Below are 27,157 nucleotides of genomic sequence, written 5' to 3'. Positions count from 1 at the left end.
GATGGAACTGTGTCGATACAAAGACCTTTTTCTACATAGTTTGCTTGACAGAATTACCGTAGACCGGTAGAATTGGTAGCTGGTACTAAGATGTTTACACAGCATTTAGAAAAAGCTAATATGACAAGCTTTTAATTTTCCTTGTTTGAGGCGCTTGAGGCATTGGTAATAATGTATCTGTGGCTGGATTTAAAATTTTATTCTAGCCAACACAAGCAAATATAAGATAAAATTTATGCCAATAGAGCCTCGTAGGACTCGACTTTTATTGCAATAGCCGATGTGATTACGAGAGATAGAGACAGGTTGTATCACGCGTTACATCGTATCGTTACATACGTATCACGCGTTAAAATAACCTTATGATAGCTTGGAGGTATATCAGTTAATCGCATCAGCTTATTGCGGCATCTGCTGGTAGCCTTTGGTCATTGCGACAGCTTCACACTAGTCACGGCAAGTCAGAAAAGTTATTTTTTGCCTAATGTTGACTTTGTAAGCAAATCAGCTATTGTTGTCTGCGTAGATGAGGTTCTGCTTCGTTTAAAAAATCAATATATTTAAAAAAAACTATGTTGAAAGCTAGGATCATCTCCAAGATCAAATATTTCAGTTATATAAGTATTGCATTACGACAAACATGCACACCTTGTTGTATTTGGGAAGGTCATCTTAGAATTTTATGGCAGTTGACGGTCTGCCAAACAGCATTTCTAAATACTGCCGTTTCCTGTGGGGCACGCGTACTCTTACAACACCTTGGCAAGGACTTGTGGTATTCATAGTGTCAGCCTGACACATTGACAAGTTAAATAAATTGTCTCCCTCACCGATTAAACTAATAACCTTTCACTCAATGAAATATTCATTAATATTCAAATTTAAATGAAAGTGCCAGGAGACTTTACAGAATTAGGTCTAGTAAATATCAATCCCAAATACCAAATACCTTTTATTGCATTATTCGGAGACACAATGTCAATATCTTCATCATTTAGTAGCATTAGTACTAATTTCAAACATTTTATCTTAAATAAAATTGTTTTTCGATTCTTGCCTGCACCATTCTAAAAGAAGCTACGTACAAGCACCGCTGATTTGGATGCTATCAATAAATTATCCCTCTGAGAATGTGTTTGTCAAGAAGCAAAAGCACTTAGCTTCATAGTAGTTTGTGCGGTATGGAAGATGTTAGAGAAAGTAAGGGTTGCATCAGTTTTTCAGCGGAAATCTACCAAATGTTGGGTCAGTTAGCAACTAAAGCCTATGCTATGAATATACGTGGCATATAGAGCTTCGCGATTTCCAAAAATCACCTGAGGGTTCGATAGTGCGAATTTGCAATATCGAATCTCGATATATTGTGAATCGTCTATCTATCGATGATTCATGATATATCCCGATTTATAGATTTATATCGCGATATATAGTCTATTTATTGATAATTCATGAGATATCGCGATTTTATCATGTAAAAAACTTTATATTATTTATTTGTATATTCTACTTTAGAAAGAAACTGTTTTGTGTTCATGATAATCAGAAACATTTATTTTATGAATACCAATGCACGTGAAAGGCCATGGAATGAGTCTATTATAAGACTAGATGGACTGTGTGTTCTAGTTACAGTATCACATACTCTTAAAATCATCAGGTGTAAAATGAATCATCACACTATTATATCGTTTATATGATTGGGGATATTTCTTTAAGTGGTTGCAATTTTTACATCGTCTACCTTCGCAATCAAAAAATTAAATTGCCATATCGCGAACTTCTAGTGGTATATTTATCAACTAGCTTCACTTTGCTTCCAAAAGTTAAACAGAAGAAAGCAATTCGTCATGAGCAATTAATAGATTTAGTTCATCACATAATATTTGAAGATTTGTACTGAATGGCCTAAAATATTGGTCTTATATATTCTACCTGAATAAACAAGACTGACACATACGCATGTAAAACAGCTTTAGCTAATGGCTACCTAGAAAATATATCTGGTAGAATAAACACTAGTTAAATACTTTTTCAGTATTTGTTTATCACAAGAAAATCTATCTTACAGAGTGTTTGGTGAGTTTTATGGATGTTCTATGAAAATGTATTATATAGTGCTTACACGTAACCACTCATAAAGCTGCCTAGGAGCATTGAACAGCTTTCCACAAAAAGCTGAGAGCTGCCGTGATCTATTGGTCTTGAGGACTTGACCTGCGCGACATGGGATGGAGCGCAATTCTTCTAATTATAGACAGGTTGTCCAGCACTAAATGGCTCCTGTCAAGTTGTCAATGCTGTAGCTACCCCAATGTTAATCCATGTCAAAATATGCTTTACATGTTATATGTTGTGGCAAATTATCTTATAAGAATACTTTGAATATTTCGTAAAACTCACTCCAAAGTTCAAGTAAAAGTAGGTTTTCATTGTTACTTTGCCCTGTGAACTTAATTATTAAGCGTAGTATATTAAATATTAAGGCTCAACAATGCAGGGGTTCTGAGGTAGAATCAGCGACATGTCGTACTCATAGTTATGAGACCACCTAGCAATTTTTTTCGTGTTCATTGTCATATACGGCATGAACTCACTCTCTGTATTATCTCAGACCGTACATACCATACACACTTGAGGGGCTTGTAGACACTCTGTCTGCTACCAAAAGTATTCTCAGAAGATTAAATCTGTTTATTGGGCACCCATTCTATCATATCCTGTGTACAATAAGGGCTGACTAACTAAATATTAAGATGCTAATGATACTCCTAAGACCACCACTATACTTTCGTATAGTTATGTGTATACATATGTTCCAAAGTCATCTTTGATTAGAGCACTTCGGTCAACAAATATAAACTTAATTTTTATCAATTCTTTTGTCATAATGTATAATTACTACTATGTTATACCAAAACTATGCATATAAGCCAATTAATATCAATTGATATAGGACAGTGTTCATATGTGGAACATTCTTAGCATTTCATTGATGTTCATATCGAACCTAAGCCATCTGATAAATACTTGACACACTGTGAATTAAAGGTTGACTTGCAACAAAATTCACATTACAGTTATTTGGTATCAAAAGATTCACCATTTTTTACTCTGTTGTGTTGTAGGTGCAAAATATGTGGAAATGTGATTACAAGCTCTTAAAAGCTCAAAAACGAACAGTTAATCGCCGCCATTACGAAACCGTCGTAAATCGGAATCAGTTTATTTCTCTGGCGTAATCAATCCATTTGGTTATTGTTTTGACACGTGATGTTCTCACATGAATTGACAGGCCAATAAAAGGCTCACTATAAAACTTCTCGTAGCACTAGTTTATGATAACCACTTGGGGGTTTTACCGAAAAGCCAGTATCAAATATAGATGCTCGCTACTTTACAGTTTTGTTTCGGCTTGATCTAATCGTCTAGTCGTAATCTAATCATGTGACCCATACTTCCTGTCAAACAGCCTGAATAATTTCTGCAGCATTTTTTGACCATCACAGGTGACTAACAGGCTCGTCATGTTTATCAGAGGATGATGTGCACTCCTTCGAGCTAAGGTTAAAAAATTAAACGAATTTTTACCATGGGTTTTGAGATATCCGTGCTCAAAATGACAGCATTACAATGGTGATGAAATAGATCTGTAAGGACAATAGACATGGTTTTATTGAATGCGTGAAGTATATTTGTGAAAATATTTCGACGAATGAGGTTGCATGAAAGTGTAAACAAAAGCCGTCTTGTTCAATGACGTCCCATTTGAGCCGTTTTAGAAAGGGAGTCTAATCTACCGCGGTTCGTGATGGCTGCGATTAACTGTTCTTTTTTTAGCTTTTAAGAGCTTGTAATCACATTTCCACATACTTGGCACCTACAACACAGCAGAGTAAGACATGGTGAATCTTTTGATACCAAATAACTGTAATGTGAATTTTGTTGCAAGTTAACCTTTAATAATAAATAACGTGTTTATTTCAAATGGTCCCATATATATGATCACCACTGTATAGTTTGAGTTAATTTAATTTATATGTTTTCTATTATTTTTACATTTTATATTTTGTTTCTCTTAACTTGTTTATTTTTAATTACAAAACCATAATATAACCTTGTAGCTGCCTCGAATGCAATTTTCTGAAGAAAATACACACTATTGCAGAAGAGCACCACATTATAAAATCGAAGAGTTTTATTGTAAACATGCAGGTACACATTTGCAACATACACTGGAAGTTTTTTTTAGAGATTTCAGCCTAACATTTCCAAAGAACCTTGCTTAATTATACTGATTCTTAACACCCTAACATTGTTTGTCATGTGTTCGTAGGGTGCAAAAGTTTTGAAAGATGTTGAAACAGTATTTATTTGTCAATGCCATCGTATAGTTTTGAAATGTTTGTTGGCGACTTGTAAGCTCACTAAAAATTGAAGCTGGTAAATTTATTGTTTCTTCTGCAAACGAAAGACAGCAGGTTTGCTTGACAAAACTATCATTAATGAAATGTTGGCTGTCAAGAGCAATAGTACTCATTACATTAATAATTACATTCAAATTGAAGTTTTAACGTTGTTAAGGCCAGATTGGATGGCTCCGTTTATAAAGCATCTCATGAGAGCATTAAATCAGCCTTTAGTAAAGAGATTAATCATTATTGATCAATTCACGAAATGCGATACGAAATTCACGAAATCTTCACTCGTCCTCCAATGTTTAATAAACCATAGTTTTTTTAATTAGTCCAGACAGTTTTATGTTGGCGTTATCTGAAGGTGCCGCAAGACTGTGAACAACCTTTGCTAACTTTGTTTAACATGTCATTGTTTCATGTATTAAAACAAAACATGCAAAATACAAAGCTTGCATATTTAGCTATGCAAGTAACTTCATTGCATGTTTAAATTACGATGGAAAAATTATGATTTTTTCTTATCTCCTTTAGAAAAATGTTTTTCTGCTATAATTGGTCTGTAATTTTAAGGCGTGTTTACACTAGACCAAACCCTGGTGATATTGCGGATCACGTATTGCAGATAGCAAAGGGTTTAAAAACTATCTCCATCGCCAAGAGCATAGCACTGACTAGTAACAAAACTGCTTCAAACAGCTCGTCATAGCGAGAATTTCGTCATTCATATAGAGCATTTAAAAAAATTGTTAGTTTGGCAATTTGTAGTTGGTCTACCTGAAGTTACAGTTGTGTGCTCAATGCTTGAAAGTGAATATGTTCTATCTGCTTAGTTACGTGTAAAGTTTAAACAGTTTAGAGAATACCGAATAGCTATGGTTTGACATTGCTAGAAATCAACTTCTCAACCTCTGACAACAACTGACTGAAACGTTTCACCAGGTGAAAAGCTGGTATGTGGTTTTATGCTCACTATTATTCATGCTAGCCCATTCAGGTCAAGTATATGAATTCACAGCTTTTTAAGTTGTATTCTCAGTAAGCTAAAGGATAGGCCTATATCATTTTGGTTACATGGAGATGTTCCACAGTGAACCTTTTTCTGACAAGTTCGCTTGTTCTAACACGGCTTAGAGTTCAGCGACTTTTTTGGGATTCACGGAATAAATGCATGATCAATGAATCGTATAATGTTCCATCACCTAACTCTATATATGACACCAACTTTTGGCCAGTACTGTCATTTTTTGATAAAGTTATTAATACATTAGTAATAAATCATTTTTCCCGGATTAAAGAGTGGCCTAGATCGCAGGGCGTTTTTAAAAAGTAAATTAATTGTGGCGTTAATAAGCAACCATTATTTTGCAAGATTAAAGAATGACCAGTTGAACTAAACACATGCATCACCAAGAGTGAAATATTAATACAGGAGTCAAGTTGACTTCCATATTTAATTACCTCAGTTAACCCTCGCTTATGACAATTCACCATTTGAGGTTTGCTGTCACCACTTTTTCAAACTAATACTGGTACATCCAAAAAAATTTAAACTCTATAAATTATCTTCATCTAAGCACTGTAAAAAGTTAGTGCTGACCAGAAAGAGACTCTGAGGTGCATTTTTGATCATACGAAGACCATAAGGCCATCATGAAGCTAGGCATGTGGCGGAGGGTTGAAAGCTGCAGCCTTCCTAACTGCCTAGTCATTGTCTTTTGGACATTTGACACTTTATTTAAACTTTCTAGCCCATTGTGCCAAAGGGCCTGCCATGAAAACTGACGGAAATTAAGAAGAGGGGAGAAAAATCTAGATTGTAGAAATGTGCATGAGAAGTCTGTTTATACCTAGCCATACGAATTACTGCTTACCTTCTGTTCTCCTAGTTATGTATGGGATAATTTATTATTACAAATAGCTCTATCGCGAAGTTATTACCGAAAACTGACATTTTGGGCTAACTAAAATTTGTTTGTGTACTTAGAGCAAATAAGGATGCCATCCAAATGTAAATAGATGTCAAGATGTTAGTGGAGCCCAAACCTTAATATACAATTTGTCAATTCACGTTGGAAAATAAGAGCAAATATTGAGCAAATTGTAAAATATATTTGAGCAAATTTGAACTTGTCATCTGAAGTTATTTTCAAGTTACAATTTTTGAAACATTGCAGTTACTGTATGTACATCAGTACAAATGCACGCAGTTCTCCTTCGCACAGCTTGGTTCTGTTTCGGTAATATTAATAATGAACTTGCACAATAGTTTAGTAAATTTTATCAGAAAGTATCAGTATTTTTCTATCATTTGTGATTGTGATGTTTGAGGTGATCTGACTGCCGAGATGTTTCAACAAAATACGATAGCCGTTAAAACACCCAGAATAAATATGTTTGCGAAATGGCAACACTAGTTGATATCGGCTATTGTGTTCAAGTTGAAGCATTACGAGTCTATATTCTGTCTCTTTGCAACTATAGACATCATAATCACACTTTCACTTGATCTGAGTGTTTCAAAAGGTTCAGGCTCTGTCGATGTTAATCTAGATGTTTTACGGTATGTACATCAGTACAAATGTACACGTTCTCTTTCACATAGCTTGGTTCTACTGTTTGGATAATATTTTTCATATTTTATATACACTGTTTTTACGTGCTGTAGCTTTAAAATCATGAATAACCAGAAGACGAATGTGTTGAAAAAAGTGCTGGAAAATAAAGGCAATATTTTTTCTAGTTAATCCAAGAAATGGACAAAAAAACGAGCAAATTCTCCAAATTAAATAATTTTAAACTTCAGTTTTTCCAGGAGTTATTATGTAAAGAAGAAAATACAATTGATACAAAGAAAAGAAACTCTAAAATACTTAAGCAGATAGCAGATAGTCTGAAATTTCTAATTAATAATATTATCAAGAATAAAGTGTAAAGTGTCAAATATATAAACTAAAACCATATATATTTTGTTAATTTAAATTTGTATAGTCAAAGTTAGACTAGCTCTGTATATCTAGCATTATCTCTACCTACACAGTTTGTCTCTTGTAACACTAAGGTTACCCCCCCCTCTACCTACACAGTTTGTCTCCTGTAACACTAAGGTTACCCCCGCCCCCTCTCACTTGTAGTAACAAGATGACCATATAAAATTATTGTTATTGATAACTATTTCATTAGTTTAATTTTACACAACTAGAAATTCCACTGTCATACAGCCCACGACCAAAGTGATATTGGTCGCGAGATTAGCCATCTACATTATTCTGTAAAGTACATCAGTTTTGATGGTATGCGTAATTACCTGAAGTGTTTTTCGTTAAGTCTTTGAACTTTGACATAAAATAAACAAAGTCTTATGTATTTGTATAAAATATTTGCTCGAGCGTGTAGCAGTTTGTACATATGGAGTATGTACATCGCCTAAATAATGATGTGATTTTATCTTGATACACCTGCCAAAAATAAAGTAGGCTGAATTGCAGTAAAGAAAGGAAGTAGAAAGGAGTACTCAACACTTAATAAAAGTTAAAGCTCCCAAGAATGAAATCGTATATTATTTGCGTCAGGCTTCTGAAAGGTTATAATTATCCCGAGCGTGAAAGAGTAATGGAAGCTTTAGATTAGTAGGCTACTTGGTGTCATTCGAGAAACCTAAAATCTTCCCTTTTATCTTTCTAGCAGCAGATACTAGTGATGTAAGTTCTAGGCTCAGCGCTTACGACAAAAGTAAATGTACTGAAGCAATGAATTATTACAAAGTCTCAAATACTACTGTAAATCTATGTATATATTTGTCAAAGTATGTCTGTGAATCTGTAGATCTGTCATTCCGGCTATAGTGCATGCTGATTATTTTACTGGTGTAGCCACGCGTTACGATGCTCCTGTTAGGAAATATTTTTCGTTAGGTTCGATTACTATATCTGGGGTCAAGACCAATTCTATTAACGGAGGCAATTTTATTGTCTCCGTATCGTCGTATTCAAGGTTTTGATGGATAGCTCTTGGTGGAACAGTAACCTTTTTATACACACACGATTCTATGCAAGAATTGTTATTAATAATTCTACATATTTAGGATGTTCATTTTATTTCCTCAGTTCGTAGTAATTGTATCATTACCGAATCATCTTTTACGGTAATCGTAGCAAAACCGACTTAATTTAGCTATTACTCGCTAATTATTTCACATTCACATCTAAATCTTTTTATAATCGTTTTACTTTTTTAATTTATTTGACGTCACGAAAAATTTTCCTCTTGATATGAAGAGCATATCATTTGGTATGGGAGCTTTTGCATCAGTGTGTTTGCAGCCACCCCTACTCAGAGGCGAGTGTCAACTAGGATGTTCTTGCAGCTATAAAAGTCAGAAAGCATTATTTATGTTTCTGTAAATTGAACTTTGACACTTAAACTCCAAAGTGAGCTAAGCTGTGGCCTAGATGATTTTTATAAATAAATTACAGGACACTGTCTTGTTCTAGAAATGAAAACAAGGGAAAGTTTTTTTAGAACAGACATTGTGTTCGCAACTGATGGTCGTGGCATGTTGCCAAGTCTCATGGTTTGTAGCTGTTCATCTCACTCCAAATGCAGGTCAACTGCCGTTCAAATGCAAGTTGATGTCTTTTTCATTGCAATCTACTGCGTTAATGCTAACCCCTAGATACATTGTAATATTAATTTGTCTTCTGCCAGCTTTCCCCACTTCATATAATGTGGAAAGTGTTTCATGCAGGTCTAATAAATTAAAAAAGTAAAACGATTATAAAAAGGTTTAGATGTAAATGTGAAATAATTAGCAAGTAATAGCTAAATCAAATCGGTTTTGCTACGATTACAATAAAAGATGATTTGGTAATGATACAGTTAATGCGAACTGAGAAAACAAAATTAAAATCCTGAAAATTTAGAATTAATAATAACATTTCTTGTATAGAACTGTGTGTGTATAAAAAAGGTTACTGTTCCACCAGAAGCTATCCATCAAAACTTTGAATACGGCGATGTTGGTACCTCTCGATACCGGTACAAACTAATGCAAAAATGGGATATCGTACTGTTTTTGTCTGACCAATCGGAGAGATAATGTTGAGGCTCTTCTCACGGAGGCAATATAATTGTTCGCGTGAGAAGAATTGGCATTGACCCCAGATATAGTAATTGACCCTTACGAAAAATATTTCTTAACAGGGGCATCGTAATGCGTGGCCGCATTAGTAAAATAATCAGCGTGCGCTATAGCCGGAATGACATACATACTTTAAGAAATATATATATAGATATATTTATTATAGAATATATATAATACAGTGAAACTCGGATAACTCGCCCTCGGATAGCTCGAACACATGATTAACTCGAACTGATTTGTTTGGTCTGTTCCCACGCATTGATAAATAGCTTTAGATAACTCGACCTTAACTTCGTTAACTCGAACAGTTTTTTGCTCAACGGCTACCGTTATCGCTTTAGAATTTCACTTTATTCCAAGCCATAGGGGTAAACATCAACTTTTAGGAGTTCTTAGGCGTCATCATTACCGCTATCGGCAAAATATTTTCGTTAACGACTCTTCTAAAGGTTTGCAAAAAATCAAATTTTACCAAATATCCGCTTGTGGATAGCCCTTCGAAAGCAAGGAGAAGCAAGGTAGCCTTCAAATAAACTTAAAGAAAAATCGGCAAAATTGGTTTTTGGTAAAACGCTCAATAGAAAAATATGTCTTTTTTTACTGAGCATTTCAACCGCGATCAAGTTTTGCCTATTTTAATCTGAAAACGTCCTGGCAATCACATCACCTAAAACAAACAAACAAATCTCAAGTAATAGGAAAATATTTATACTTTCTGATAAAAACTGAGAGGCCCAGAATTGATTGCAACGAGCAATCAATGCTTTCGATTTATATATAGTTTGTATATGTACTTATAAATGCATGCACTTGTGACAGTGTTCTCATAACTTAAACGCTCTAATAACTCGAACACTTTCTCTCAGTCCCATGAAGGTCGAGTTAGCCGAGTTTCACTGTATATAGATATTATATACACATGTATATATCATACATATATAATATATATATGATATATATATAAAACATATACAGTGAAACATGGATAACTCAAACTTCACGGGACCGAGCAAAAGTGTTTGAGTTATCAGAGCGTTCAAGTTATCAGAGCACAGTCACAAGTGAATGTATTTATCAGTAGATACATATACAAACTACATGTATATATAAAACTAAAGTATAGGTTGTTTGTTGTAAGTTAAAGGGCATCTGATGTAGAGTTTTAAAGTATTTATTAGAAAGTATAGATATTTTTATACACTTGAGATTTGTTTGTTGTTTTAGGTGATGTGACTACCAGAACTTTTTCAGATTAAAATTGGCAAAACCTAATCGCGGTTAAAACGCTCAGAAGACATTTTTTCTTCTGAGTGTTTTACTCGAGATCAATTTTGCCAATTTTAATCTTAAAACGTCTTGTCAGTCACATCACCTAAAACTGCAAACAAATCTCAGCCCAATAGAAAAATATCTATTATTTCTGATAATTTTTAAAACTGGACATAAGTGTCCAGTATTATATATATATTTATGTATATATATATATCAAAACATCGAAAACAATCGCAAATGATAGTAAAATACTAATACTTTCTGGTAATATCTACAAAAATTTATGTAAGTTTATCTTTAACTAGCTTACAGGGTGTAACTGATTGACTGTGTTTATCAACTACACGTACATCAACTACACGTACATCAACTACATGTACATCAACTACACATACATCAACTACTCGTACATCAACTACACGTACATCAACTACACGTACATCAACTACACGTACATCAACTACACGTACATCAACTACACGTACATCAACTACTCGTACATCAACTACACGTACATCAACTACTCGTACATCAACTACATGTACATCAACTACATGTACATCAACTACACGTACATCAACTGCACGTACATCAACTACACGTACATCAACTACATCTACATCAACTACACGTACATCAACTACACGTACATCAACTACATGTACATCAACTACACGTACATCAACTACACGTACATCGACTACACGTACATCAACTACACGTACATCAACTACACATACATACTTTCTCATCAAATATGACTCTTTCTGACATAAAAACATGTGATGGTCGGCATTTACAAAAAATAGCTTTGGGCCATTTGGAATTTGTCAGCAAACATCTCCGCTCAATTTGACAAAATTTACACTCCAGAACTTGGTAGGAGCTTTGATCACATGAGCGCCATGTGAAATACTCCCCTAAACACATTTTCCATTTATTTTTGTTAATGTATTACCTCAATGTGGGCATTTCGTTTTTAGCAGAATGGGAGGTTTTGGATAAGCTGCAAAATTGCATAGTAAATATACATACAAGTGTTTGTTTGTTCGTTTGTCTAATGTATGGCCAGTTTATAGCGATGAAATATGCACGAAAAAGCTGATTCGCACTGGAATTGAACTCGGATAGCCCGGTTTTGCAGATCATCGCGCTATCCACTATGCCATACTATGGAATAATTGTGGACATACTTATTACACTTGCCAATCTGTAATGGCGATTGGTTGAAATTTCTATGTTTCATGCATCAGATAACGCAGTTGATCTACTGAAAGAAAAATAATGTCTCATACTTCATCAAAATGCTATTAATACATGTAATTATAGCCTAAACCTACAGTGCACCCTCAGAATACAATTTTGATCCGTTCCAGGGTTGGCATCGTATGGTGAAAAAATTGTCTGTAGGGGTATATAAACCATATTAATTATATAATGCAGACATCCCCTGGTAAAAATCGTCAAAATTTTGTATGAGTGGTATACATATTAAAAATTAGTAACAAAACAGTATATTAACCTTAGTAATTATAGTTACCTACAGTAACTTAACCCTTTCGCAGGTGAGTTTTTGAGCCTATTTCAGATCGTCTTGGGTGAATTAATTTTTCAAAAAAATGAAAGTTTTGAAACTTTATTGAAATGATATTTTTTTGCTACACTATGGTTGTATGATAGGTTTGTATCATATACCAAGGCATTGTACAAACAGTTTTACACCCTTTGTGCCTATATGAGCTATTTAAACTACCCTTACACATGTAAGTTTTTAAGAAAATTGAAAAATTTGCTTGTTGCGATAATGTTATATTGTTGAATAAAACATATTCTGTATTTATTTTACAAATAAAGCATTTTACAAGTAGAACCACACTTGAACTACAATGGGACTGGTAAAATCATTGACATTGGGGCATTTGTCATTGCTAAGGTTTCTAATTACAGTCCAAACCCCATCATTACTGATTGCATCTCCTCCACCATCCCTTGGCCCAACAACAGAAGCATCGTCATCACTAGACTCATCACTTATATCAAAGTCAATTAGATTGACATCAGAAAAATTTGAGTCATTGTCTGAGTCATCAACTATAGAATCTGCCAAAACAAACTGGGCCCTTCGAGTTGATCTAGCAGGTCATTGGGAAGATGAAGCCATGATTATAAAAATGTTTTTTATGTTCTCAAAAGATCAATGCTTGGATCTCACTAAGTTAAAAAAACACAAAGAAAGGGCATCGACGACGATCGTAAAGCATAAAAATCATTTCGGGGGAAAAAGGCTTAGTATCTTACTGAGTAAAAAAACATATCGATATTGATAACGATTGCCCAAAACGAGTTGAAATGAAAAGATACATGTCTAAAATATAGTTATTCAAGTCCTCACATGTGTTCTTTTACTTTAAAAGTATTTAATTTGATAGAAAAACGAACACAGACCAATAGCAAGTCTTTTTGTTCACATAAGAGCATAAAATTCGATTCGGGGAAAAAGGCTTAGTATCTTATTGAGTAAGAAAAGCATTGAAGGACGTTTGATAACGATCGCCCCAAAATAAGTTGAAATGAAAAGATACATGTCTAAAATGTAGTTACTCAAGTCGTCACATGTGTTCTTTTACTTTATAACGTATTTAATTTAATAGAAAAATGAACACAGACCAGTAATAAGTCTTAATACAGTACGTAGTGCGTACGATATCGACATTAATGTCGCACCAACCACTAGGATCGATATCGCAAAACGACATTAATGTCGCACCACCTGCAAAAGGGTTAAGTGTATTTAGTGGTTATGATCTGCAATAAAATGTAACATTACAATGTACAAACTGTATGTGTACTAGCAGCAGTACGTATCGCAGGGAGTTCTTCCCTTCAAGACATTCGTATGTATAACGTAAACTTTGAATTCACCTCAAATAAGTTTAGCTTACTAAACACACACATGCCGTTTCCGTAATGAAGTGGATGTCTGTCAGCAAGTTACGATAAGTTGTCTGACCTTCTGTTTGAAGTGATTGCAACTCCAACTTTGCTACTGACTTTTAAAGGGAAAATATTACCGTTTTACACACAAGAATTGCTGAACTTAGAGAAATTGGTCATTGTATCTCTTTCAGGTGTTGCGAAAATATTTTCGGCGAACGGCATTGTGGTGTCTTTGTTATTTTGGCGAATGTAATAAGCACACCGTCTGCCAAATTTGAACTAGGGCGAAAATTTTGTTGAATTCGTTTGGTGAGGTGAAATAATCATTATGTTCAACTTCAAAAAGTGGGAAAATCATATATCAGGGTAATTGTATCCTGAGGGTGCACTGTAATTAAACTTATATCAAATGCAAAAATAAACGAACACCTTCATATAAAAGTTAGGATGGTTGTTGTATATGTGAATTAAAAATAGATTTTCTGAGCAAAAACTTTTGTATTACGCGTGCAACGATGGGAATTTACCTAGTAGCCATACATCTATAAGCCTTGTCTAAAGTCATTGCCGGTTATCAGTCTCAAATCTATCTTTTTTTCCCCTTAGTGAATTAGCTCACAAGGCCTACAGCCTGATTGTAGATTGTATTGTAGATACAACTTCTTCAGAAGTTTTCATCTGCCCAGCCCTTGAGACTATTGTTTTGAAAACAGTGTCATTGAGTTATGTATTCCTTGAACATAGATGTAAATTTGTGCTTTAATTTCTTGAAACCATAGCTTCAACGAATCATCCTATCAGTTGTTTTCAGATCTTTTGCAACGACGAGAAGACAATTTCAAATTTGATGGGGATTTAATTTCACTAAAAAGTATCTTCATCAAAACCTAAAGCACAGCTGGTTGATTAACTAGTTAAACCTCAATTTGAAATTGCATTAACATCAGGTGTCTCTATCATTCATTATCATCCTGCCCAAAGTGATTGTCAACATACATCATTCAAACTTTCTTGAAGCATTCATGTAATTTCGTAAATAAAAATAAAACAGCTGAATTTGAACATCAAAAGCAAATGTCTCTCACCTCTGAGCAGGTTGCTTCAGGCCACGTACTTTGGGTATCAGATCATAGGATAAAATAGTTCTTCACCGCATCAATTACAACGATGACATCAAACTGTATGCCAAAAAGGAAAGGGATATTGCCGCATTAACTCATCATACAATTATAGCCTTCAGCAATTACATTGCAATGACCTTTGGCATTGAGATATGTGACATGTTCCCTATAAAAAAGGTCATTTGGTTAATACAGACAACCTTGGATTGCATACAGGTACCATAAACCATCTAGAATGATGCAAGTAATTGGGAATTAGTCAGAGTGCTACAAATCTGAGATATATCAAAAATCCTTCAATGAATACAGATTTTTAAGAGTCAGCTCAATGCCAACAATTTGGTCAAGGCCATCAGCTCATAGGCTATACATGTGAAATACTTTAATCCCTCACATTTTGTGGTTAATGGGTATTGGCATCTCCCCGCAATAAGTGAAAATCCGTGTAATAAAAACTAGATTTTTAAGTACATTTATGAGCCAAATTTGAATGCCTGAACACCTAAACTGCTTTCCAAACCTATTTTATTTGTATCCTATATAATAAGTAAATTGAAGTTATCTGGATTAGGTTTCAGTTTATATTCCAACTTCAGTTCCAGTATTGTAAGCCAGAAAATGCTCTTACATAGGACGGGCATAGTTTGGACTTCATCTGGTCTAAATATATGTTTTCTAATTAATTTTCTTTTATTCTTAAGTTTTGAACGAACATTTTCAACTGCGAAATACTGAAACCGCGAAAGGTGAGCCGCGAAGTAGCGAGAGATTACTATCTCTGCGCAGGTTGATGGCGTAGGTAGCGGTAGCTTTTATTAGTAAACTTAATCAAATTATCCATTGGCAATGTGCCAGGCTAATAGCAAGTGGCAGGTAACTCTCATTACCTCTCATTTTTTATAAACTGACTTTTAATACCCGGGCAACGCCGGGTAGCACAGCTAGTAATATATAAGCAAAGCAAATATATGTAGTGAAATCTAAGCACACTGAGTTATTCTTTGGAGTTTACGCGTGGTGCTGATAAAGGAGCCCTGCCGGTTTCCATAACATCAGACCCGCCGACATTCAAGCTGTAATAGATAGATTTCTCAACCCTGCAAGGCACTTCAGTCAAAAAACTATATTGCAAAACAAAGTGCCTTGATAGTCACTGAAGTTTCAAAGTGCCTCTCAAACACCTACAACCACCAACAGAGAGCCGCTAACTATCTCTGAAGCACTGTAGTAACATTAACAATGGTAAAGTGGATGAAGAAATTCTACGAAAATGGCACATACTAGTGCAAAATAAAAAAAAACTAGAGCTCTGGACTCCTCATTTAAAAGTAGACTATCTGCAGTGTCCCTACTGGCAGATTGCTAGCCAATGTGTGATTAGACAATCATGGGTATGTCATATAGGTATAAGATCTTTAATACTAAGGTGTTAGAAAGATCAGGAATTCAATCACTCCACACTATTGCTGGGCACAAGTACTTCTTGGCCAACGAGTTTAGACTCGCCTCCTTCCGTTCGAGTATTGGGTAGCTGGTAGTGCTTGGCACGAATCCTTTTTGGCCAACAGTTTTTTTGGGCATCGGGTTTGTTGATGTTTATGTCTAAAATTTCCAAACATCAGACATATCTTTTAAAATTTACAATACAATTATACTTCTATTCAATTTATTTATTACTTTTTAATATTTTCTATCGACCGATATTCGTCCTCACAGCGTTAACAGGCAGGTGGTTAAACAGTGCTTAGAGAGTAGTGCGCAATAGACCGAGTTTTTGTTCACTCTACTCAACGGATTCGGGTACCAATACTCGAACTCACAAGTAAAAGCCTGAATCCGCAAGATCGAAATGCTAAAAATTTATATTATCCGAGACTCAAGAGAAGATAAACCCGCGAGTTCGACAAGTTTTATTACCCATGCCCAGCACTACTCCACACCATTTAAACCCTAATGGCTGAGATGGTTCGGGCATGTTGAAGGAATAGATCATTATTGACTGCCTTTCAAGCTGTTTTACTCTTGCTTGAAAGCTGACAAGCATGATCTGGGTGGTCTTAGATTGAAAATTGATACCGCTGTCAGGAGGAATATTAAAAAAAGTGGTTATGACCTTGACAAAGAATAACAAAGAATAGAACTGGCTGGTGATGTTGGCTTAGACCAAAAAAAGACAGTCATTAATGAACTGCTACGGTGAGAACAATGAGTTACGAGTGGCAACGTTTAAATTTGGAGTAAAGCATATGAGCATGTTAAGGTTACGAGGTTTTGACGGACAGAGACCAGAATTTTATGAAGAGTATGTACAAAGCTTGTAGCAATAGTCTGCATGAGATATCTATTTGAATTTTCATTCTTTTCTTTCAACACACATTTCTATTATTATTATTATTAAATGTGCAATGTAGTCCATCAAGGACTTACTCCTGGTGTGCCAGAAAACTTTCCTGGCATCTCCACATTTCCTGACGGCGCCGTGATGACGTTTGACAGCACCTTCCTCGCTATACTCTCGCTCTCCGCTAATACATTTTGGAGCATTTCTTTCCATGTTATATGGACTAGGTTCTTATCAGTAGTCAATATTCTCTCTACGTGTTTCTTCAGCTTGGGTGCTCCTCCACCTATGCATTCTACGACCATTGGAATAATTTCCACATTATTATTATTATTATATGACCTTCGAGAAACTCAACAGGAATGCCCTTATCTACATGTAGTACAACTGTGTTTTCAGCCTGCATGCGGGAAGAGTGGGAGTGTCCTAACATCGCGCATCATTGCATACCCATAGCCAATATGTGTGATGGGGTACTGGACTGTGAGAATGGACTTGATGAACATCCAGACAACTGTTTGAAGATCTTTAAGGAGCTTCTTTTGCAGGTATATTGTACGGGTTTTGTTCTTGTATGGCGGATATCGTTCTTGTACGGATATTGTTCTTGTACGGATACTGTTCTTGTACAGATATCGTTCTTGTACGGATATCATTCTTGTACGGATATCATTCTTGTACGGATATCGTTCTTGTATGGATACTGTTCATGTACGGATATCGTTCTTGTACGGATATCATTCTTGTACGGATACTGTTCTTGTATGGCGGATATCGTTCTTGTACGGATATCGTTCTTGTATGGATATTGTTCTTGTACGGATATTGTTCTTGTATGGATATCGTTCTTGTATGGGTACTGCTCTTGTACGGATATCGTTCTTGTACGGATATCATTCTTGTACGGATATCGTTCTTGTATGGATACTGTTCTTGTAAGGATATCGTTCTTGTACGGATATCATTCTTGTACGGATATCGTTCTTGTACGGATATCGTTCTTGTATGGATATCGTTCTTGTACGGATACTGTTATACGGATATCGTTCTTGTATGGATATCGTTCTTGTACGGATATCGTTTTCGTACAGATATCGTTCTTGTACGGATACTGTTCTTGTACTGATACTGTTCTTGTACGAATATTGTTCTTGTATGGATATTGTTTTTGTACAGATATCGTTCTTGTATGGATACTATTCTTGTACGGATACTGTTCTTGTACGGATATCGTTCTTGTACGAATATCGTTCTTGTACGGATATCGTTCTTGTACGGATACCGTTCTTGTACGGATATCGTTCTTGTACGGATATCGTTCTTGTATGGATATTGTTTTTGTACGAATATCGTTCTTGTATGGGTACTGTTCTTGTACGGATATCGTTCTTGTACGGATATCATTCTTGTACGGATATCGTTCTTGTATGGATATCATTCTTGTACGGATATCGTTCTTGTACGGATACTGTTCTTGTACGGATACCGTTTTTGTACGGATATCGTTCTTGTACGGATATCATTCTTGTACGGATATCGTTCTTGTATGGATATCATTCTTGTACGGATATCGTTCTTGTACGGATACCGTTCTTGTACGGATACCGTTTTTGTACGGATATCGTTCTTGTACGGATATCGTTCTTGTACGGATATCGTTCTTGTACGGATATCGTTCTTGTACGGATATCATTCTTGTACGGATATCGTTCTTGTACGGATATCATTCTTGTACGGATATCGTTCTTGTACGGATACCGTTCTTGTACGGATACCGTTTTTGCACGGATATCGTTTTTGTACGGATATCGTTCTTGTATGGATATTGTTTTTGTACGGATATCGTTCTTGTACGGATATCATTCTTGTACGGATATCGTTCTTGTATGGATATCGTTCTTGTACGGATATCGTTCTTGTACGGATACTGTTTTTGTACGGATATCGTTCTTGTACGAATATCGTTTTGGTACGGATATTGATATCGTACGGCTATAGAAGTACAGCATGCTGTAGAGGTTAGAAAGTAATTTATGTGAAGTTGTAGTATTTTGTTCAAGCTTTCGTTGATAAAGGTTGATAAAGTGTGGGACCAAGACACAGCCTTCATGGCAACCTTCACTTGGGTCATGTGTATTTTTAGCTGCATCTATCAACTGTGTTACATTCTTTTTTAAAGTGTTTATACTTTCCCTTGCATGTAAATGCTCATCCATTTGTAAATTTGCATTGGAAAAGATAAAAAATGCTTCGGCAATAAATGATGGCAGTCTAAAGATGAACAAATTACAAAAATTGTTATGTTGCTCAAGGTGTGTTTGTGCTGCGGCGATTGTTTGAGAGCTTTTTGTTAGAAAAGCTTTTTTTTAATTAATTTTATACAAGTTTACATTGAAATATTATATTCCTTTAGGTTGAACCATCTATAATAATAGAGTTCCATTAAAAAAATCAGCCTTTTTTTTGTTTGAAAGATCTTTGCTATATGGAAAACTCAGCTCATTAGAAACAGAAACGTACTGAATCGGGTTTTGATACATTATAGTTATTATTAATATTATTATTATTACACAGTGACATGAGAGTTTCAAGGTACATGGGTTCACACTTGTAGCATCTTGTAGCTTTTTATATACACGTCATATAGCATACTTGTAGCATGTTTTATATACACGTCATATAGCATACTTGTAGCTTGTTTTATATATACATCATGTAGCATACTTGTAGCATGTTTTATATACACGTCATATAGCGTACTTGTAGCATGTTTTATATACACGTCATATAGCATACTTGTAGCATGTTTTATATACACGTCATATAGCGTACTTGTAGCATGTTTTATATACACGTCATAAAGCATACTTGTAGCATGTTTTATATACACGTCATATAGCGTACTTGTAGCATGTTTTATGTACACATCATATAGCATACTTGTAGCATGTTTTATATACACGTCATATAGCATACTTGTAGCATGTTTTATATACACATCATATAGCATACTTGTAGCATGTTTTATATACACGTCATATAGCATACTTGTAGCACGTTTTATATACACGTCATATAGCATACTTGTAGCATGTTTTATATATACATCATATAGCATACTTGTAGCATGTTTTATATACACGTCATATAGCATACTTGTAGCATGTTTTATATACACGTCATATAGCATACTTGTAGCATGTTTTATATACACGTCATATAGCGTACTTGTAGCATGTTTTATATACACGTCATATAGCATACTTGTAGCATGTTTTATATACACGTCATATAGCGTACTTGTAGCATGTTTTATGTACACATCATATAGCATACTTGTAGCATGTTTTATATACACGTCATATAGCATACTTGTAGCATGTTTTATATACACATCATACAGCATACTTGTAGCATGTTTTATATACACGTCATATAGCATACTTGTAGCATGTTTTATATACACGTCATATAGCATACTTGTAGCATGTTTTATATACATGTCATATAGCATACTTGTAGCATGTTTTATATACACGTCATATAGCATACTTGTAGCATGTTTTATATACACGTCATATAGCATACTTGTAGCATGTTTTATATACACGTCATATAGCATACTTGTAGCATGTTTTATATACATGTCATATAGCATACTTGTAGCATGTTTTATATACACGTCATATAGCATACTTGTAGCATGTTTTATATACACGTCATATAGCATAGTTGTAGCATGTTTTATATACACGTCATATAGCATAATTGTAGCATGTTTTATATACACCGTCATATAGCATACTTGTAGCATGTTTTATATACATGTCATATAGCATACTTGTAGCATGTTTTATATACACGTCATATAGCATAGTTGTAGCATGTTTTATACACACGTCATATAGCGTACTTGTAGCATGTTTTATACATACCTCTTTTTCAAACCTTCCTCTATAGCGGCGGTCAATTAGAGGCGGCGTTCAAATAGAAGCTAGCGGTGTATTTTTCAAATGGCTCGTCAGAATTCACTTATATTCAAGCGAATGTCACTTATATTTTGTCTTCTTTTTCTGGTAGAGCGATATTAAAACTATATTTCTCAAAGTTTGTCGTCTGTTTTCTGTCGTCTGTCCTTCAGTATGTCCAGGTAAAGCTATTAAAATTTAAGATATCAAAATTTTGTACTATGATGGTTTAGAACTTACAGAGATTGCAGCCACAGGATTGCAATTTACGCGCTCTAATACTGAGCTAGATGTGGTGTAATGATCAAAGATGTTATCGTATACGGTATAGCGTATGCACACGCTAAATGGAGTATTATTTTAGCAATGCGCCCACGCAGTACGATGCCCCCGTTATGAAATATTCTTCGCCTAACTATAAGAAACATGATGCTTTTCCGCTAGAGCGAATTTTTTCTGCTGAACAATATCAACAATAATTTCTTTCGAAATTAAAATGTATGCACACTCTAAATGACGTATTATTTAAAGGTTGACTTGCAACAAAATTCACATTACAGTTATTTGGTATCAAAAGATTCGCCATGTCTTACTCTATTGTGTTGTAAGTGCCAAATATGTGGGAATGGGATTACAAGCTCTTAAAAGCTCAAAAACGAACAGAAAATCGCAGCCACACGAGACCGCCCTAGTTTGGATTCGTTTTCCAAAACGGCTAAAATGTGACGTATGTGTGCTAAAACGGCTAAAATGTGTGCGAGATAGTTTATGTTTACACTTTCATGCATCCTTATTCGTCGAACTATTTTCACAAATATACTTCACACTTGCGATAAAAACCATGTCTATTGTTCTTACGCGTCTATTTTATCGGCATCGTAATGCTGCAACCTTGAGCACTGATATCTCAAAACATAGCATAAAAATATGTTTAATTTTTTAAGCTTAGCTTGAACGATTGCATATCATTCTCTGATAAAAATGATGAGCTTTTTGGTCCGCTATGATGGTTGAAAAATGCTGTAGAAATTTTTCGCGCCATATAGCGGGAATTGTAAGTCACATGATCAGATAATGTTAGTTTCAGTTCAAGTTTGATCTATCGCAAATGGCAAACACGCTATCTCATATTAAACTTGTTTATTTCAATTCGTCATAATGTCTAACGCGCCACATAGTGTTTGTGCAGCTGCCAAACTGAGAAGCACCTTTTTTTGGCCAAGAGCTGAGAAAAGACTAGACCTTCACCGGGCGTGGAGCAACTGGGTGAAGCTGGATGTGACAAACTTTATTTATTCGTCTGCTTACTCTTACCTTTGTTTTCGCCAGTTCAAAGACGACATGTTTTCTAACCTGTTTGCATACTCCACATATCACCAAAGCACGTGAGTAATTTATTTTATGAACTACTTGTATTAGTAGTTGTAACTCGGGTTATTATCTAGTATTCTCCTAATAGTACTGTATTAATCTATATTTAATATAACAATATTAATGTCATTTAATTGTAATATTATATTATTAGTATTTTATCTTTTTAATTACGTGTATTATTCTTATTATAATAACAAAACTAATTCATACTGCATATCTATCTGTAAAACGTAATATATTAATATATAATTGATAAAATAATGTTGTTTCACGATTAATTTCGCCAAATTTCTTAACCCCACTCACTTATAGATATGTTATATAAAATAGTTATTGTCATTTTCTGGTATCATTGTTAATAGCATATTAATATTATTAGTTGATTATTATTAGATGAAGAGTTTGTGCCAACCACTGAAGACTGGGAAGAGTTTGAGCGCTATGTTGGCCAGCGTCAAACGCTCTCCAATTACATGTAAGATAGAGCTGAACTAAACCAAACTTGACAAAATATAAAAAATATCCATAGAGTTATTACTCACATTTTATGTTTACAATATCATGGATTCTGATAGGGTTTTGTAAAATCTGTGTCATGATTGCATGGCTATATATTTATTCTTTTTCTGATCAAGCAAATATGATATAATAACAGGAAATGATGTTGTACAAATCTTATTGCAAGTCAACTATTGTGTTGTGATTTCAGAACCGAATCCTCCTTCAAAGAGGAGAAAATAATAGTAAGTGTGACAGCACTCCAGCGACTATTTCACTGTCACACCTGCGCCCTCCCCTGCTCATTCACGATGGTGCGAGAAGGCGGATGGGTAGAGTTCAAGGTTACATGTGCCTCCTGTCACCGATCGTACACTTGGGAAACAACTGCCAGGGTGAACAGAGCTCACGTCATCAACCCCCTGCTGGCAGCTGCATCACTCTTTTCTGGCGGATGCCTTACGCAGAACCTCCGTTTTCTGTCGCTCCTGAACATCGCAATACCAAGCCACAGCGTTTGCCTCTACCAACAAAGAGAATACTTACATGGTGTGAGTGTTAATATTTACTCATAAACTTGGAAAATGTGAGTAAAAGCTTGGCACACTAATTGAATAACAACATTTAGAAACAATTTTTTTTTTAATGAAAATATGTCATCCTTCAAGCAAAATATATTATAATTCAAAATTCTGATTCATCATAATATAGCACAAAAAGGGGGAAGAGGATTCTACATTCTTAGACTAATGATAATGATACAAATTAATCTTGTATAATGAAGTTTTACAATATTTTACAGTGTATTGCTGAGCAGTGCACCCTGCATAACGAGGGATTGATGGCAGCAATCGATTGGGAGCTTGATTTGGCAGGTGACGGTAGATGCGATAGTCCGGGGCATTGCGCACTATACAGAGCCTACACTATGATGGATCAGAGCTGCGGTTTAATAGTCAGCAGCCATCTTGTCAAGGTAAAACTTTGACAGTTTTTACTTCACAGCCTGACAAAAACCCAAATTTTTTAGTAGTTATCAATACATAAACATGAAGTTGCTCATCTAGCTAAATAGTTCATTCAAATAATGTGAAAGTAATTGTTGGTCGTAACTTTCTTTACATTGCAGTCAACAGAGACCACCAGCTCTAACACCATGGAGCTGGAAGGCTTCAAGCGATGCCAGTCCGATCTAATTTCCCACGGCCTGAGAGTGAGGTCCATTACAACGGATGTTGTTACAAAGGTTGTGTGCATACTGCAAGCTTGTGTTTTGGCTTATGCCGCAAATTTGTCGCCGTGAGCGACGGCCTCTACCTGCATGCTTGGTGTCTAAGATTCGGGCTCTTTTCCCACCAACGAATGATGAAGAAGAGTTTGCAGACTTGCAAACAAGATTTGCGGCATAAACCAAAACAAGATTGCGGTATGCACACAACCTTTTCCGAGCATTTGGCGATGGCTCTCCAAATGGGAATAGATTATCTACCAAAACTATTGAAAAACAATAATTGCTGATCATCAAAATAATCTCGATCTTTATATAATAAAATCATAAAACTAATACACTCTCTACTGTAGTAAGTGTACAAGCCAAATATACCAGTTCTCCTTGTGTTCCACGAGTTCAGAATATGTGTGTTCAACTGATGCATTAAATGTGTAACACAAGAATTGTAGATAATGCTTGACACATTAGCATAACCTTGGTGTTGTTGGCATTAAATGAATATCCAACTCACTATGATATCGCAGGTAATTATTCCACCTCAACTCAAGGGGTGCAGACGCCACAAATTCGTTTACACCAGGATGCATACGCAGGCATTCATGCTCCCCTCGGTGAAGGAGACAATGCGCAAACTCAGCATAATGGCAGCACAAACATTCAGGAAGAGATGGCATGTCTTGACAACGCTCGCAGGCACACCACTCTGTAGCCGGTGGTATTAGCTCCTAAAGAAATGAACAGATATGTCTATGCAACCATAGCTAATACATCAGGTCGATGTTATCCAACAGTATATCAGTGCAGCACTAGATTTAAATATTAAAATTGTTAATGTTGTCATTCGAGAAAAATCTGTAATTATTTTTTGCAATATTGAAGCGATAATTATCATCATTAAAATCATATATAATAATATTCGTTCTATCACTCTCAAGCTAAAACTATTACTACTAGCTAGCTTGGCACATAAGAGCTGGCTAGTGGCGGTGCTTACTTGCTGGGAGGTTTTATTCTGTTGAGGATTTTCTTCAGATAGAGCGTCAGGCTCGAAACGCCAGGGTCTTAACTCTTCAGAATTTGACATTTTTTATGATCGCAACTCAGACATGAATAGTCGAACGGAATGGCCAAGCCGAAACTGTAAAGTAGCGAGCATCTATATTTGATACGGGGTCTTAGGTAAAACCCGAAGTGATTATCATAAACTTTTGCTACGATAAGTTTGATATTGAGCTTTTTATTGGCCTTTCAATTCACGCGAGAACATCACGTGACAAGACAATAACCATACAGCGCGGATACGTCATCGAAATCAAGAGATTCCAATCTACGGCGGCTTTTTGTTTTTGAGCTTTTAAAAGCTTTTAATCACATTTCCACATATTTGGCACCTACCACACAACAGAGTAAAACATGGCGAATCTTTTGATACCAAATAACTGTAATGTGAATTTTGTTGCAAGTCAACCTTTAAAACTCCATGAATTCTAATAGCTCTATGAAACACGATGCTTTTTTGTGTTTCTTGAACTTCTATTTTCAGTTTTGCGTAAGGTTCAATTGCTATATCCGCGGTCAAGGCCAATTCTTCCCACGCAGACAATTATATTATCTATGTGGGAAGAGCCTCGACATTCTCTCTCTGTTTGGTCAAACAAAGACAGTACGATATTTCATTTTTACATTTGTACCAGTATCGAGAGGTAACAGTATCGTAGTATTCAAAGTTTTGATGGATAGCTTCTGGTGGAACAGTAACCTTTTTTATACAGACACACATACACTTCTATGCACAAATTTTTATTATTAATTCAACATATTCAGGATTTTGATGTTTTTTTCCTCAGTTCGTATTTTTGTATCATTACTGAACCATCCTTTACTAATTTACTGTAATCGTAACAAAACCAACTTAATTTAGCTATGACTGTGTTTTTCGGACTGTTTGCCGCCCCCCTGTATAAGCCGCATCTGCTCTATTTTTAAAACAAAACTGATAATAAAACAATACATAGGCTGCACCTTTTGTATTGGCAGCAGAACTCATAACAGTGCTTTTTAACACGACTGCAACTTTGCTGTTTAAAACGGAACAGAAGCAATAGAAAATAACCAGTATTTACTTAATTTCATTTCTGTCACTCCGCCACGTTAATCATCTTCGCTGAAACCCAAGAAATCGTCTTCTTCAGTGTCGGAGTTGAACAATCTCATCAGCGCTTCGACACATCTGTCCCCGTCTGCCTTGTTCTCGGTGTTTCTATCTTCCTCCGGTGAAGTTGGCTCTGATGGTGCCACTAAAAGCTTTCCTTGACTGTTGGCATCGCATGAGCTCTTCCCGCTGTCCTCTCCAGTGTCTCACCATATGATGTTAAGCTTGTGGGCAACCACGCGGTTTCGCTTGAAGTAAATTAAAATTTTTTTTATAAATGTTTAAATTTATATATATATATCAATTCATATATATAAAAAATATATAATATAAGTATATATTATATACCATTTCTATATATAAATGTATATATATAAATAGTAAATAATATGTATGCTATTTAGAGTATATACCTATATAACGAATATATAAAATTTTACTAACTTTTAATTAAAAAATTGGTCAATTTTTATATATTATTTATATATAAAATAGTATATGTATATATTCTATTTTATATTTAATAGTATATACATGTATACTATTTTATATATATATAATGGTTATATAAAAATTGGAAAAATTTTAATAAAAGTTAGTACAATTTTATATATATGTTATATATACTAAAAATAGTATATAATATATTATATTATAGACTAGAAATTCTACTGTCATACAGCCCACGACCAAATTGATATTGGAAAA

At 35.0% G+C, this 27,157-nt stretch overlaps 2 protein-coding genes across 3 annotated transcripts in view; both read left to right on the top strand.

The window, feature by feature from the left end:
• LOC137404680 (3-beta-hydroxysteroid sulfotransferase-like) overlaps positions 1–27,157 on the top strand; it is an 80,438-nt gene that overhangs the window by 50,331 nt on the left and 2,950 nt on the right. The window contains exon 9 of one of the 2 annotated variants that reach the window (XR_010979730.1): positions 17,626–17,774. The exons of the other annotated variant lie outside the window; for it this stretch is intronic. The gene's annotated coding sequence lies outside the window, so the exon portion shown is untranslated. The remainder of the gene's footprint in view (positions 1–17,625; positions 17,775–27,157) is intronic. 2 annotated transcript variants of the gene reach the window in all.
• On the top strand, positions 22,530–24,797 carry LOC137404198 (uncharacterized). Its single transcript, XM_068090362.1, has 5 exons — positions 22,530–22,579; positions 22,962–23,043; positions 23,278–23,617; positions 23,869–24,042; positions 24,196–24,797. Exons 3-5 carry the CDS (start codon positions 23,378–23,380, stop codon positions 24,367–24,369), a joined length of 588 nt encoding a protein of 195 aa, XP_067946463.1. The 5' UTR covers positions 22,530–22,579; positions 22,962–23,043; positions 23,278–23,377; the 3' UTR covers positions 24,370–24,797.

This window comes from Watersipora subatra, chromosome 9 (genome assembly GCF_963576615.1).
Source record: "Watersipora subatra chromosome 9, tzWatSuba1.1, whole genome shotgun sequence".
Lineage (NCBI taxonomy): Eukaryota > Metazoa > Bryozoa > Gymnolaemata > Cheilostomatida > Watersiporidae > Watersipora > Watersipora subatra.
The sequence above is the reverse complement of the archived record's forward strand: the minus strand, read 5'-3'. Positions and strand labels throughout refer to the sequence as shown.

Excerpts from the sequence above, each read along its gene's own strand:
- LOC137404198 (XM_068090362.1), top strand. The coding sequence starts at position 23,378 with ATGGTGCGAGAAGGCGGATGGGTAGAGTTCAAGGTTACATGTGCCTCC. Across the intron at positions 23,618-23,868 it reads AAAGAGAATACTTACATGGT|TGTATTGCTGAGCAGTGCAC; the intron begins GTGAGTGTTAAT and ends AATATTTTACAG. Across the intron at positions 24,043-24,195 it reads TCAGCAGCCATCTTGTCAAG|TCAACAGAGACCACCAGCTC; the intron begins GTAAAACTTTGA and ends TTTACATTGCAG.